The 12541-nt window shown below is 39.1% G+C and overlaps 2 protein-coding genes and 1 pseudogene across 2 annotated transcripts in view; 2 read left to right on the plus strand and 1 right to left on the minus strand.

The window, feature by feature from the left end:
- Positions 1-12541, minus strand: part of LOC127522230 (protein NLRC5-like) — a 159905-nt gene that overhangs the window by 96131 nt on the left and 51233 nt on the right. The window lies entirely within an intron of this gene.
- On the plus strand, positions 291-7041 carry LOC127498591 (gastrula zinc finger protein XlCGF49.1-like; annotated as a pseudogene).
- LOC127522323 (gastrula zinc finger protein XlCGF8.2DB-like) lies at positions 6134-10911 on the plus strand. Its single transcript, XM_051912154.1, has 3 exons — positions 6134-6236; positions 7031-7135; positions 8451-10911. The coding sequence occupies exon 3, from the start codon at positions 8456-8458 to the stop codon at positions 9437-9439; it is 984 nt and encodes a 327-aa protein (XP_051768114.1). The 5' UTR covers positions 6134-6236; positions 7031-7135; positions 8451-8455; the 3' UTR covers positions 9440-10911.

Here is a 12541-nt window from a genome sequence, read left to right on the forward strand (position 1 = left end):
GTTAAATTGTTTAATTGACTTATAGAGTTAATTAATATGTATTGTGTTTCTTTAAATTAAGGCTTGTGAAAAGGGTCGCTAAAGTAACAAAACAGCAGTAGGTGCTTTTCATTTCTCATTTCTGCATCCTCACCTCCCAGCCTCTATCAACTTTCTCCCAGTTTTATTGCCATTACAAATGAGATCATTAACGTTTAGCATATAAAAATATCACATAAAACAGACACTTGAGCTCTGTTGTGTTGTGTTATTAAATTGGGGGTCACTTTGATTAACTAGATCCTGTTTCACCTGTATTCTGCTCAATTTGATTTTTAACCACTTCATTTGTTTCATTCAGACATGATGGAAGAGGAAAGTGAAGAACTGAGTGAACAGGAAGAAGAACATCTGAAAACTGGAAAGAAATTTAAAAAGAATTTGTCACGAAAAAGAACAGGAGCTAAACATTCATGCTCCTGCCTTCAGTGTGGAAAGAGTTTCACATGTAAAGCAAGCCTTAAGGAGCACACAAGGATTCACACTGGAGAGAAGCCTTTCATTTACATTTACATTTACTCATTTGGCAGACGCTTTTATCCAACAACAACAAGCGAGTCGTCATGACGAGGCAGATAGACACAAAAAGTGCTCACAATACAAGTCTTAGGTAATGCTCAGAGTATCATAAGCTACAATAGAGAGGGATTAGAGGAAGTGAAAGGATAGGTATAATTTTATTTTATTTTTTTTTATTAAGATGAGCTTAAGTGCTTACGAAAGAGATGAGTTTTCAGCTGTCTTTTAAATATTGCCAGGGATTCTGCATTCCGGATAAAGGCAGGAAGATCGTTCCACCAGCAAGGAACAGTGAACGAGAATGTCCTGGAGAGTGATTTTGTGCCTCTCTGTGATGGTACCACAAGCCTTCGCTCCTTTAATGAGTGTAGGCTTCTGGTAGGAGTGTAGACTCGTAAGAGTGAGTGGAAGTAGGAGGGTGCAGAGCCTGTGGCAGATCTGTAAGCAAGCGTCAACGCCTTGAATTTGATGCGAGCAGCAATTGATAGCTAGTGAAGAGAGATGAAGAGAGGCGTGACATGGGCTCTTTTGGGCTCGTTGAAGACGAGACGTGCTGCAGCGTTCTGAATCATTTGTAGAGGCCTGATTGTGCATGATGGCAGTCCAGCCAGAAGAGCATTGCAGTAATCAAGCCTAGAAATGACCAGGGCCTGGACCAGAAGTTGTGTTGCATGTTCTGTTAGAAAGGGCCTGATTTTCCTGATGTTGTATAGTGCAAATCTGCATGACCGAGTGGTCTTTGCAATGTGGTCTTTGAAGGTCAGTTGGTAATCAAGGATTACTCCAAGATTTCTGGCCGAATTTGATGGAGTAATAGAAGATGTGCCTAGCTGGATGCTGAAATCATGATTTAGAGTCGGATTGGCAGGGAAGACGAGAAGCTCAGTCTTTGCCAGGTTGAGCTGTAGATGATGTTCCTTCATCCATGCCGAGATGTCCGCCAGACAGCTTGAGATTCGTGCAGCTACTGTGGGATCATCTGGTTGGAATGAAAGGAAGAGTTGTGTGTCATCAGCATAGCAATGGTAGGAGAAACCGTGTGCCTGAATGATGGGACCAAGTGATGTAGTGTAAATGGAGAAGAGGAGGGGTCCAAGCACTGAACCCTGAGGAACCCCCGTGGTCAGTTGATGAGCTTTGGATACCTCCCCTCTCCAGGCAACCCTGAAAAACCTTCCTGTGAGATAGGATTCAAACCAGAGAAGTGAAGTACCTGTGATGCCAAGTGATGAGAGGGTGGACAGAAGGATCTGATGATTCACCGTGTCAAAGGCAGCAGATAGGTCAAGCAGAATGAGAACTGATGATTTGGAATTAGCCTTTGCAATCCGCAAGGATTCAGTAACCGACAGTAGTGCAGTCTCAGTCGAGTGGCCACTCTTGAAACCAGATTGATTGACGTCCAATTGGTTGCTCTGTGAGAGGAAAGATGACAGCTGGTTGAAAACAACTCGTTCAATTGTTTTTGCTATGAATGGTAGGAGAGAAACAGGTCTATAGCTGTCTACAAGAGACGTGCTTAATGTGGGTTTTTTAAGCAGTGGGGTTACCCGAGCCTGCTTGAATGTGTTAGGGAAAGTGCCAGTGTGGAGAGATGTGTTGATAATGTGTGTAAGTGCTGGTAAAAGTGTAGGAGCGATGGCTTGTAGAAGGTGTGAGGGGATGGGATCTAGAGGGCAGGTGGTGGGATGGCTGGAGAGGAGATGTTTGGATACTTCTGTCTCAGTGAGGGGAGAGAATGAAGAAAGGAGGTGTGCGGCTGTGTGTGTGATTGGTCTGAGTTCCTGTCTGTGTGGAGCGGAGAACTGACTGCTGATGGTAGCTGTTTTGTCAGTGAAAAAATTAGCAAAATTATCAGCAGTTAGTGATGAGGTGGGTGGTGGTGGAGGGGGACAGAGGAGAGAGTTGAATGTTTTGAAAAGTGTGCATGTGTTTGAAGCGCTGTTGATTTTGTTGTGGAAATAGGTAGATTTAGCAGCATGAATTCCAGCAGAAAAGGATGAGAGCAGAGATCGATAGCAGCCTAGGTCATATTGGTCTTTTGATTTGTGCCATTTCCTCTCCGCAGCCCTGAGTTTGGTCCGACGTTCAAGAAGAACATCGGATAACCAGGGATTAGAGGGAGTAGCACGTGCAGGCCTGGATGACAGAGGACAGATACTATCAAGAGATGAAGTTAAGGTGGAACATAAAGTGTCTGTTGCTTCATTCACATACAAAGATGAGAACTGTGTGGGTGAAGAAAGGGAGGATGACACGACAGAGGAAAGATGAGAAGAAGAAAGAGAGCGCAGGTTTCGTCTGAAGGTAACTGGTAGAGGGGTTGGTGGTGAACAAATAGGGAGTTGTAGATTAAAAGTAATGAAGAAATGATCGGAAATGTGCAGAGGTTTTACCAAGATGTTGTCAGTGACGCAGTTGCGTGTGTAAATGAGGTCAAGTTGGTTGCCAGATTTGTGAGTACTTGTGGTGATGAGCCGATTAAGATCGAATGAGGCTACAAGAGAGAGGAAGTCTGAAGCATAAGGCTTCTCTAGATGAATGTTGAAATCGCCAAAAACTACAAGTGGCTACCATCCTCTGGGAACGAGGACAGCAGCATGTCCAGTTCCTCTACAAATGTACCCAGTTGGCCTGGGGGGGGCGATAAATTAGTACGATATGAATTTTGGCAGGATTTGAGATTGTAATAGCATGAAACTCAAATGAATTGTTGTTGCAAAGAGAGGAATGAGTCGAGTATTTCCAATTGTCAGAAATGAGAAGACCTGTGCCCCCACCCCTCCCAGACTGGTGAGGGGCATGAGAGAAAGTGAAGTTGTTAGAGAGAGCAGCAGGGGTTGCTGAGTCCTCTGGAAGAATCCAGGTCTCAGTTAATCCCAAGATATTAAGAGAAGAATAAGTAGCAAAGGCTGGAATTAAGTAGGTTTGTTAACTGCTGACTGACAATTCCATAGACCCACAGAGACAGAGAGAGGAGTATTAGTGTTAGAAGAAGAGTAAATAGGGCGCAGGTAAGAAGCATTGCGCTGCCTTTTACGTGGGTTAGTGAAGCGTTGCCGAGAGACAACAGGAATGTCAAGTCACCTTTATTTATATAGCGCTTTTTACAATGTAGATTGTGTCAAAGCAGCTTTACATTGATAACTGGTACATTGTTTGGCTGCACAGCAGCTCTTAAAAGAATAGTGTCAATGCAGGCAGATCAAAGCACTGTTGAATATCAAATGTATTGAAAGCACATGCTGATGATGAAGGAAAAGTATGAAAGGAGGAAGAAAGTTAAGTGCCTACCGGTGTCGTTGCTCAGTGGAGTCGTGCAGGTAGAGTCGCAGGTCTTTACCCGAGTCGGTCGAACACGAGGAGGCTGAACGCTCCCGCTGACGCTTCCGCGACAGCGCGCACACACACAATAAATATACAGCTTATTAACACATGATTAGAAGAGCTACGCCTGCCTTGCAAATTAGCACTGCAAAAGCCTAAAGCCTGTGAATGGCTGCGAATCGAAACAAAACTCTGCTCAATTACGAGCAAATAACACCAATAAAGTCTGCAAACGCGCCTGTTATTCCAAACAAGTGCAATTAAAATTCAATTATAGTCAAGGTACAAAATAGGACAAACACATATACGAATTTAAATCCTTCCTAGTAGCAAATAATAAATGAAGCAAATGACCCACAACAGATATTAAGCAAAACACTTTCGCGCTCCTGCCGTCACCACTGCCAACTTGCTACTTTCACATGCAATCACTGTGGAAAGGAGTTTAGATACAAAGATTACCCTTAAAGAACATATAAGAATTCACACTGGAGAGAAGCCTTACATATGCGATGGATGTGGGAAGAGATTCAGACACAGAGCAAGCCTTAGGGAGCACACCAAAATTCACATCGAAAAGAAGCCTTTTACATGCCTGCAGTGTGGGAAGAGTTTTACACTTAAATCATACCTTAATACTCATATAAAATCTCACTCCAGCGAGAAGCCGTTCATCTGTCCTCAGTGTGGAAAAGGTTTTAGTCGGGCGTCACTCCTGAAAATCCATGAGAGCATTTACAGCGAAGTGAAGCCGTATCACTGCGCTCCATGCGGAAGGAGTTTCAGCCAAATAGCTGGCCTTTGAAGACACTTAAAATCTTTCATACATAATAAATACAGGTCCCTAGAAAAATTCATGCTCCAAGCTGTAGCCTCAGGTCATGGTTTGCCCTCAGGAGCAAATGTGTTCCAAAAGAGCAATTTACTAAAACACAGTGAGAAACCTGCAGTGAGAAAGGCAGTACAGGGACATGAATGTATTAGTTCAGATAATAAACAATTAAAACATGTCTGGTGCTATGAAGGTTTCATTTGGTGTTTTACATCTAGATCAGGGGTGGGCAATGGCCTTCAAAATCCACTTTCCTGCAAAGCTTACCTCCAACCCTAATCAAACAAGCTAATCAGGGTCTTCAGGATGAGGTTGGAGGAAATTTTTGCCAGTGTTACCTAGTCCTGGTGTAGATCCTAGCTTCATCTCACCTTGACCTGCACCAACCGTGATGGAAAAACAGACTGACAAAGGGTTCCTGAGTGTTTTGTTTTCATTTATTACCACTTTGTCTCTCCTTGTCTTGCACCAACCGTTACAACAACATTTGAGGAACTCAGATTGCACTGAGAACTGAAAATACCTGCTTGTAATATTAAGAGCCTAGGAGTGTGTAATGATGTTGGAAGATAAATCAGTCAATTCTAAAATGTTCATGAAAACAAAAAATATTTTTGGTCATTTTGTCATCAATTTTTCTTCTGGGGCACAATGCCAATTTATGTTTGAAATAGAAATCTTTTGTAACATTATAAATGTCTTTACTGTCACATTTGATTATTAAATGCCATACTGAATAAAAGTATTTTTAAAAAAATCCACTTACTCCAAACTTTTGAATGTAGTATCATGGTTTTCATGCAGAAAATTGTGCAGACATAATTTTTGGCCAGGCAAAGAAATGAGTAACATTGGTATCATACAGAAAGTTGTATCACAGTTTCAACAAAATATGAAGCAGCACAACTGTTTTCAACTCTGATAATAATCAGAAATGTTTCTTGAGCAGAAAATCATCATATTAGAATGATTTCTGAAGGATCATGTGACACTGAAGACTGGAGTAATGATGCTGAAAATTCAGCTTTGATCACAAGAATTTTATAATGTAAGAATATTTACTGATTTTGTGGCTTTTTTGAGTAAATAAATGCAACCTTGTGAGCATAAAAATCTTTTTAATAGTGTTTGTGTAGTTCCTACATTGCTATTATCATCAGTGGTACCTCTATATAGTCATGCTGTGTCAATATGACTGCATTCATGTATAATAATAATAATAATTATAATAATAATAATAATAATAATAATAATAATAAACACTTTCTATAAGAGCAAAATGTCTATAGAGTTTTTAATGTAAAAACATAAAACCATTTTAAGTAGCAAAAAATCACACAGTGCATCTTAAACAAAATGGGTTTGTTTGATTGGCTCAAATCAACCTGGCACTAGGACCGCGCGCCAGTGAGCAGATCGCGCACTTCCGGGTGTCACGCGCCAGCGGAGTAACTGCCATTGAAATGCCATATCAATCTCTCCATATATTATAGAAGACGAGAGGAAAGCTGGCGTAACGGTAAATGTATTAATGTTTTACAGTAGTTTACACATTCTGCAGATGATCTGGTATTAGTTATGGCAGCTCTGGTAAAGCCAGTGAGCGCTAGCCTGATCTGATTATAATGTTTTCTCCTCTAAAATATCTGTTTATGGCGCCAGTATATGTGCTGAATAGATATAGATATAGAAAGTGACAAATACTGAAACGTGCTGTCTGACATCTTTAGGAATAAATAAACACGAGACAGTGCAGTACAAACAATACTGAGTTTAGAAATAAGATTTAGGGCAATTAGATCATTTACAATTAATTCAGTCATTGCAATGAAAATTAAAATATAGGTCTTTTTTTTATTATTGATTATTGACACACGTGTGTAACATTGACAGTACATATATATATATATATATATATATATATATATATATTATTATTATTATTATTATTATTATTAAACGTTATATTACAGTTCCAATACAGTGATTGTAGAATATTTTTTATAGGATATTGATGTATAACATATGAATCATTATCAGCTACAAAAAAATCAGTTATATTTATTAAAAAAAAAATACAATACACTGAATATGTAAGTTATAATAGAAACACTGAAAGTCTTAATAAAGTCTCATCAGTGATTTTATTTCTAACACAGCTGAGGTGTTTCAGTGTTATTTCACACAAGCAGCTGTGAGTTTATGGTTCATATACTGTCACGTCACATACATTTTTAATATTCATGAGTGACATGTGACCATCATATGATGAATTCAGCACTAAATACTAATAATGACGTTCTACTCCAACAGTTTCCAGGTGAAGAAAGTGAACAGTGCGAGTGACACTATTGTAAAGATGGAGTTTATTAAAGAGGAGAGTGAAGACGAGTGATGCAGAAACTGAGGAACAGAGAGGTCTGTGATCATTCTTGAGTCTTCATTAATGACTGTTTGGTGTCAATCACAGGAGCTGTTAAATGATCTTTCTTTTAATTAGTAATATTCACATCAGTTTCACTCTCTATAGCGAGTGTTTGCATGTAAAAACCCTCAGACAAACAGTGTTTTTTAGCATCTCTTGTCACTTCACTTACTTTATCTTTGCACCATGTTGCATTATGATGCATAAACAAACAGCATATCTTTACTTAAACTAAAGCAGATGATCATGATTAGTGATGCACCAATCATGTTTTTCATGGCCGATTCTGATGTGTTTTCTAAGCAAATTGGCCGATTCAAATACAGATTGCTTTTATTTTTCGTTAAGCAAATTTATTTGCTGTTTATTTGCTCCATAACAGGCCAAACTATATACCTGTAGTCATTTGAAATTAGAGTCAACCTCTGCATTTTAATCACGATCCAAAGAAAGATGAGCAGTTGTTTTTTATTTAAATTAGATTGTATAATTTCAAGATTTAAACTTTACATGTGGGGAATTATGTTGCATAAAACATACTTGCAGAAAACAAAAACAGCAGACGGACTGAATGAAAATGCAGATTCACTCTCTGACAGTAGGTGGCGCTTATGGAGCAGAAGCGGTTTCTTTGAGTACCACTGAACACAAAGCAGTTATAAACACTACTTTATACAGGAAAAGATGTCATGAAATTTCTTATGTCGTCGATGTTAACTACCTGTTTACAGACTTCCTAATATTTTCACACAAATGACATTTTGGGAAATAATTGCAATGCAGTTTGTGTGCAAGTCCAGAAAAGAGATTGGCAAAAATAAAACTAAAAACCATCCAGTTCCGACCGGTGCATCTCTAATTATGATTTAAATGAGCTCAGAAATTACATATCATGGTGCAAAGATGTTGAGATGATCCTCACAGAGTCACGTGACATGATACACGTCTGAAAACACTCTTGAGACGAGGAGACGCAAGTTTCCCTGCTAACACAAATATACCAAAATAAATGATCGGTGATCTATGCTCGTCAGCGGCGACTTTTAAATTGCGTTCAGTTTGTGAGAGCGGCCAAATTTAGTCACTATATCGAGTCATAGAATATGATTATCGTCCGAGACCGATCTGTGGATGATCTCTAGTAAACATATTGTATTGGTGCAGTAAAATAATAATATGACTATTGTAATTTTCACCAGTGCCAGGATCAGTTCATGTGTTCATCTGGAGCCCTGATGCTTGACCTCTTCTTTTCTGCCATGAAACTGTGGTTCACTTTTGTTTCTTATTTGTCTGAATTGACTTTAGACTTGATGGAAGTGAAAGTGGAGTGTGAAGAACTGAATGTAGTGGAGGAGGATCATCAGTATCAGAGACCTCAGAAGGTCATAATGGGAGAAAAGTCATCACAGTCCGAAAGCGATTTCTCCCAGAAAAGAACAGGAGCCAAAAAACCACCATTCATCTGTCCTCAGTGTGGGAAGTGTTTCACACTCAAAGTGAACCTTGAAAGCCACATCAAAATTCACACCGGAGAGCGTGATTTCACCTGTCTGCAGTGCGGCAGTAGCTTCTTCAAAAACGCCGATCTGAAGAGACACCTGCAAACACACACCGGAGAGAAGCCGTTCAGCTGCCCTCACTGCGGGAAGAGCTTCACACGCAAAGAGAGCCTGGAGAATCACATCCGGATCCACACCGGAGAGAAGCCTTTCACCTGCCTACTGTGTGCCAAGAGCTTCATACACAAAGGACACTTTAAGAACCATATGCGCATTCACTCCGGAGAGCGTCCGTTCACGTGTCATGAGTGTGGGAAGAGCTTCACGCAGGCCACCGTCCTCAAAAACCACCAGCACTCGCACTCGGGAGAGAGACCGTTCAGCTGCGGCCAGTGCGGTAAAAGCTTCATTTCAGCGAAGCACCTGAAGATCCACCAGAAAATTCACCAGAAGCTTTTCTTGTGCTCTTTCTGTGGAAAGATGTTCTCACAGCTGGGCTACCTGAAAGAGCACCAGAAAATACACAGCGGCGAGAAAGTTCACATGTGCTCGGTGTGCGGGAACAGCTTCTCTAGAGCCAAATATCTGAAAGAGCATCAGAAGGTCCATACGGGAGAGAAACCCTACAAGTGCTCACACTGTGACAAGAGCTTCAGTCAGTCAGGGAACCTGAAAATACACGAGAGAGTTCACACCGGAGAGAAGCCGCACCGCTGCCCGCCATGTGGAAGGAGTTTCGTCACATCCAGCGCTCTGCTGTCTCATCGAAGGAAATGTCGCCAAAAGTTGTCGTAGAGAGCAAGAGTCAATAGTGTGAAATTAAGATGAACTGAAGTGTCATTGTGCAAGATCATTTGCTTCTACATCTTTGTGCACAGCTACATAAAACATGTTAACTGTGTGTAATGGCATTCGTTTCCATCCACCTATTTATATGTGAATTTTGGGATATTGCAATAAAAAACGCTGGATGGAAATGCCAAGATGCGCTTAAATTCTAAAAATGTGCATAAAAAACATGAGCTCAACTGAGGTGGATAATTGTTGTTTTTTTCCGATAAGAAGACTACGATGGAAGCTACGATGGAAACACATTTATTGAATAAATCCCTCGATATGCAACAAAAGCTCACATGACTTTGCCTCAACAGAGGCTGTGATTGGATAACTGGACTAACCGCAATCGCATCTCAAATGTTGGTTTGGTGGTTTTGAAATGCCTGAGCCAAAGTCTGTCATCAGAATGATTTGGTTTTGGTTATGGTTTAATTCCCTCCTTTTTTTTTTTTTTTTTTTTTGCTATATTCCATTTTTGCACATTAGCTATTTAACTTATGTTTAACATAAATCTATTATTTCTCCATGCATAGCCTTAACAAATCAAGTGTATACACTGTAAAAAATGAATGTGATTTTAACAGTAAAATATTGTAAAAACGCTACGGAAAAAAATTGTAAATAGGTTAACAGTAAGTTCCCGTACTATATACAGGGAAAACTGTAAAAGCTCTTACCAGACATTTTATGTAATTTTCACAGTAAAATGCTGCAAATTTTACACTTTTTAGAAGTAAAAAAGAACAAATCAATGTATAATTTACAGTCAAAAACTGTAAACTGATATTCCCACAATCCCCTGTGTGACACTCCACATTTGAAAGTATTTTGTTTAAAAAATCATGTTTCTTAATAGTTTTTGTTATCAGTTATGTACATTATGGTTTTATGTTACATCTTCTGTTGTTTAATGAATGTTTATTGCATTATGTAAGTGTTGTGGGTTACCATGATGGTGTTTTGCGTTTGCGTGAATGACTCTTTGCACCCTCTTTACATTAGTATGTACTTCAGCTAGTGGAAAAGCTATTTGTGATGAACTCTGATTCTTCATGTGGCTTTCTCTTTTAGCACCTGCATTATTATGGTGGTTGTCAGTATATGTTAAAGGTACAAAACAGATTTTAGTAGTAGTGTGCATTGTTGAATTTACTTGTTTACATTCAAATTTTCTTGTTTGTAAATGACAGTTTGTTCTGTAAATGTGTTTACAGTTTTTTCTGTATTTTTTACAAAATTATTCTAGCAACCACAGCTGCCAAAATTATTTTGTAAAAACTACGGAATATTTTTTACAGTGTAATGTTAGCTTGTGAGAGGCGGTGAATGGAAAATATGTGCAGTGAGAATGTGAGGAGATCAGAATGGAAGCCTAACAAGTCAACAATACACAAATTGTGTATTAAATCAGTCAAGCTTGGGCATGTTCATTTATGGTGTTCATTTATGGCTGAATAGAGTACATTAATATTATTAACAAGAACACTATGGTGTAGTCTGTTGTGCTTGGATTGTATGTTATGAATTGAAATGTCCATAAATGAGAGCAAAATATTGCACAGAGCTACTCATCTAATGAGCACAGAGGACAGATGTGCTTGAGGTCAGCAGATGTTCAGTATTGTTCCAACAATATATCTCAGTTCTGTGGTAATAAACGTTTTTTTCCCCACAACACTCCATCTGGGGCCGTATTCACAAAACATTTTATCTTACCACTAAGAGTTCTCCTAAATAGCAGTAAAACTCTTCTTAGCTAAGAGTTTTCTCTTAAAGCCTATTCACAAAGCTGCTGAACAAACTTTTACTAAGGAATAGACTGAAGTCTTAAGCTAAGAGTAAGGGCGGGGTTGACCTCGTTGCTTTGGAGTATATACACAGTGATTGGCTGATGGGGGAGGAGTCAGTGATTTAATCATAGAAATATTGTAGAATGAGGTGTCATATTTCCATATTCAAATAAAGGTTTTAAAATGTAGGCTAAGTGTCACTAATTAAACTAGTATATACAGTTAATTGTCCGCCTCTTGGATGACTGCATCTCAAGAGAATGTAGAATTCAAGCGACAAATTATGTTTTATAAACAAACTTTGGGAGGAACACATTCAAACAGTCTTTCTAATCAGCTCGAGAGGAAGGATAAATACACAGACGAGAGCCGACTCGGCTATAGTTACTTTGACAGTTTTCTGCATCCCTCCTCCACCCCATCCCTCACTCTCGGCTGGGGTTACGAGGAGAATTTTGGGTTTGGACTAAATTCGAAGCTCGGAGCCCTCGATCCCCTTGGACAGTACCCCAAATACGCTTATTATATATTTTATTACTCTATTCAATCATTTGTAAGTGTAAACTCATGAAAACCACTGCCACAGGTAATTGGATATTTATTTATTTGTTAAAGATTTAATTTTGGTGCCTCATCATAGATTCAAATCTATAAATCATAAATGTATTGCATTTATAAAGAAAAAGTTCAGCACCTAAGGCTCTATCGCTATTGCCTCAATGGTGTACAGTGTTGGATTAGGATTGTTTGCAATTTGGTCTTAGTGACTAAGGAGTCCTCTTGACTACTCCTAACGTTTCACAGATTTAGGAGCTAGTTTTAGCGCTAAAATGCTTTGTGAAATACTCTTAGAGCAAAAATTTAGGACTTCTGAAATTAGGACTGACACCCTACTATTTTTAAGATAATTAATTTTCTGCAATTTAGGAGCTACATTTAGCCTTGAAATGTTTTGTGAATATGGCCCCAGATCTTTAATTTCACCAGCAGATACACACACCATTGAGAAGAGATGAAACTGCTTTAACCCTTGTGCTGTGTTGAAAACCCTGTCACACTCGTATGTTCCCAGTCAAAAATGACCGGCCTGCAAAAAATTGCTTATAAATCTCGTTATGCCACTTTATCACCAAATATTGAATTCAATCTTTTTGTCAGCTTGTTTTCTTACAATTAGGACAGGTTTTATATTTATTTTTGGGGACTGATCAATCGTAGGCCTATTTATCTGAGCTTATGTACCTCAGTTTTTGAGTGAAAAAAGCTTAAT

Source organism: Ctenopharyngodon idella, chromosome 2, assembly GCF_019924925.1.
Source record: "Ctenopharyngodon idella isolate HZGC_01 chromosome 2, HZGC01, whole genome shotgun sequence".
Taxonomy (NCBI): domain Eukaryota; kingdom Metazoa; phylum Chordata; class Actinopteri; order Cypriniformes; family Xenocyprididae; genus Ctenopharyngodon; species Ctenopharyngodon idella.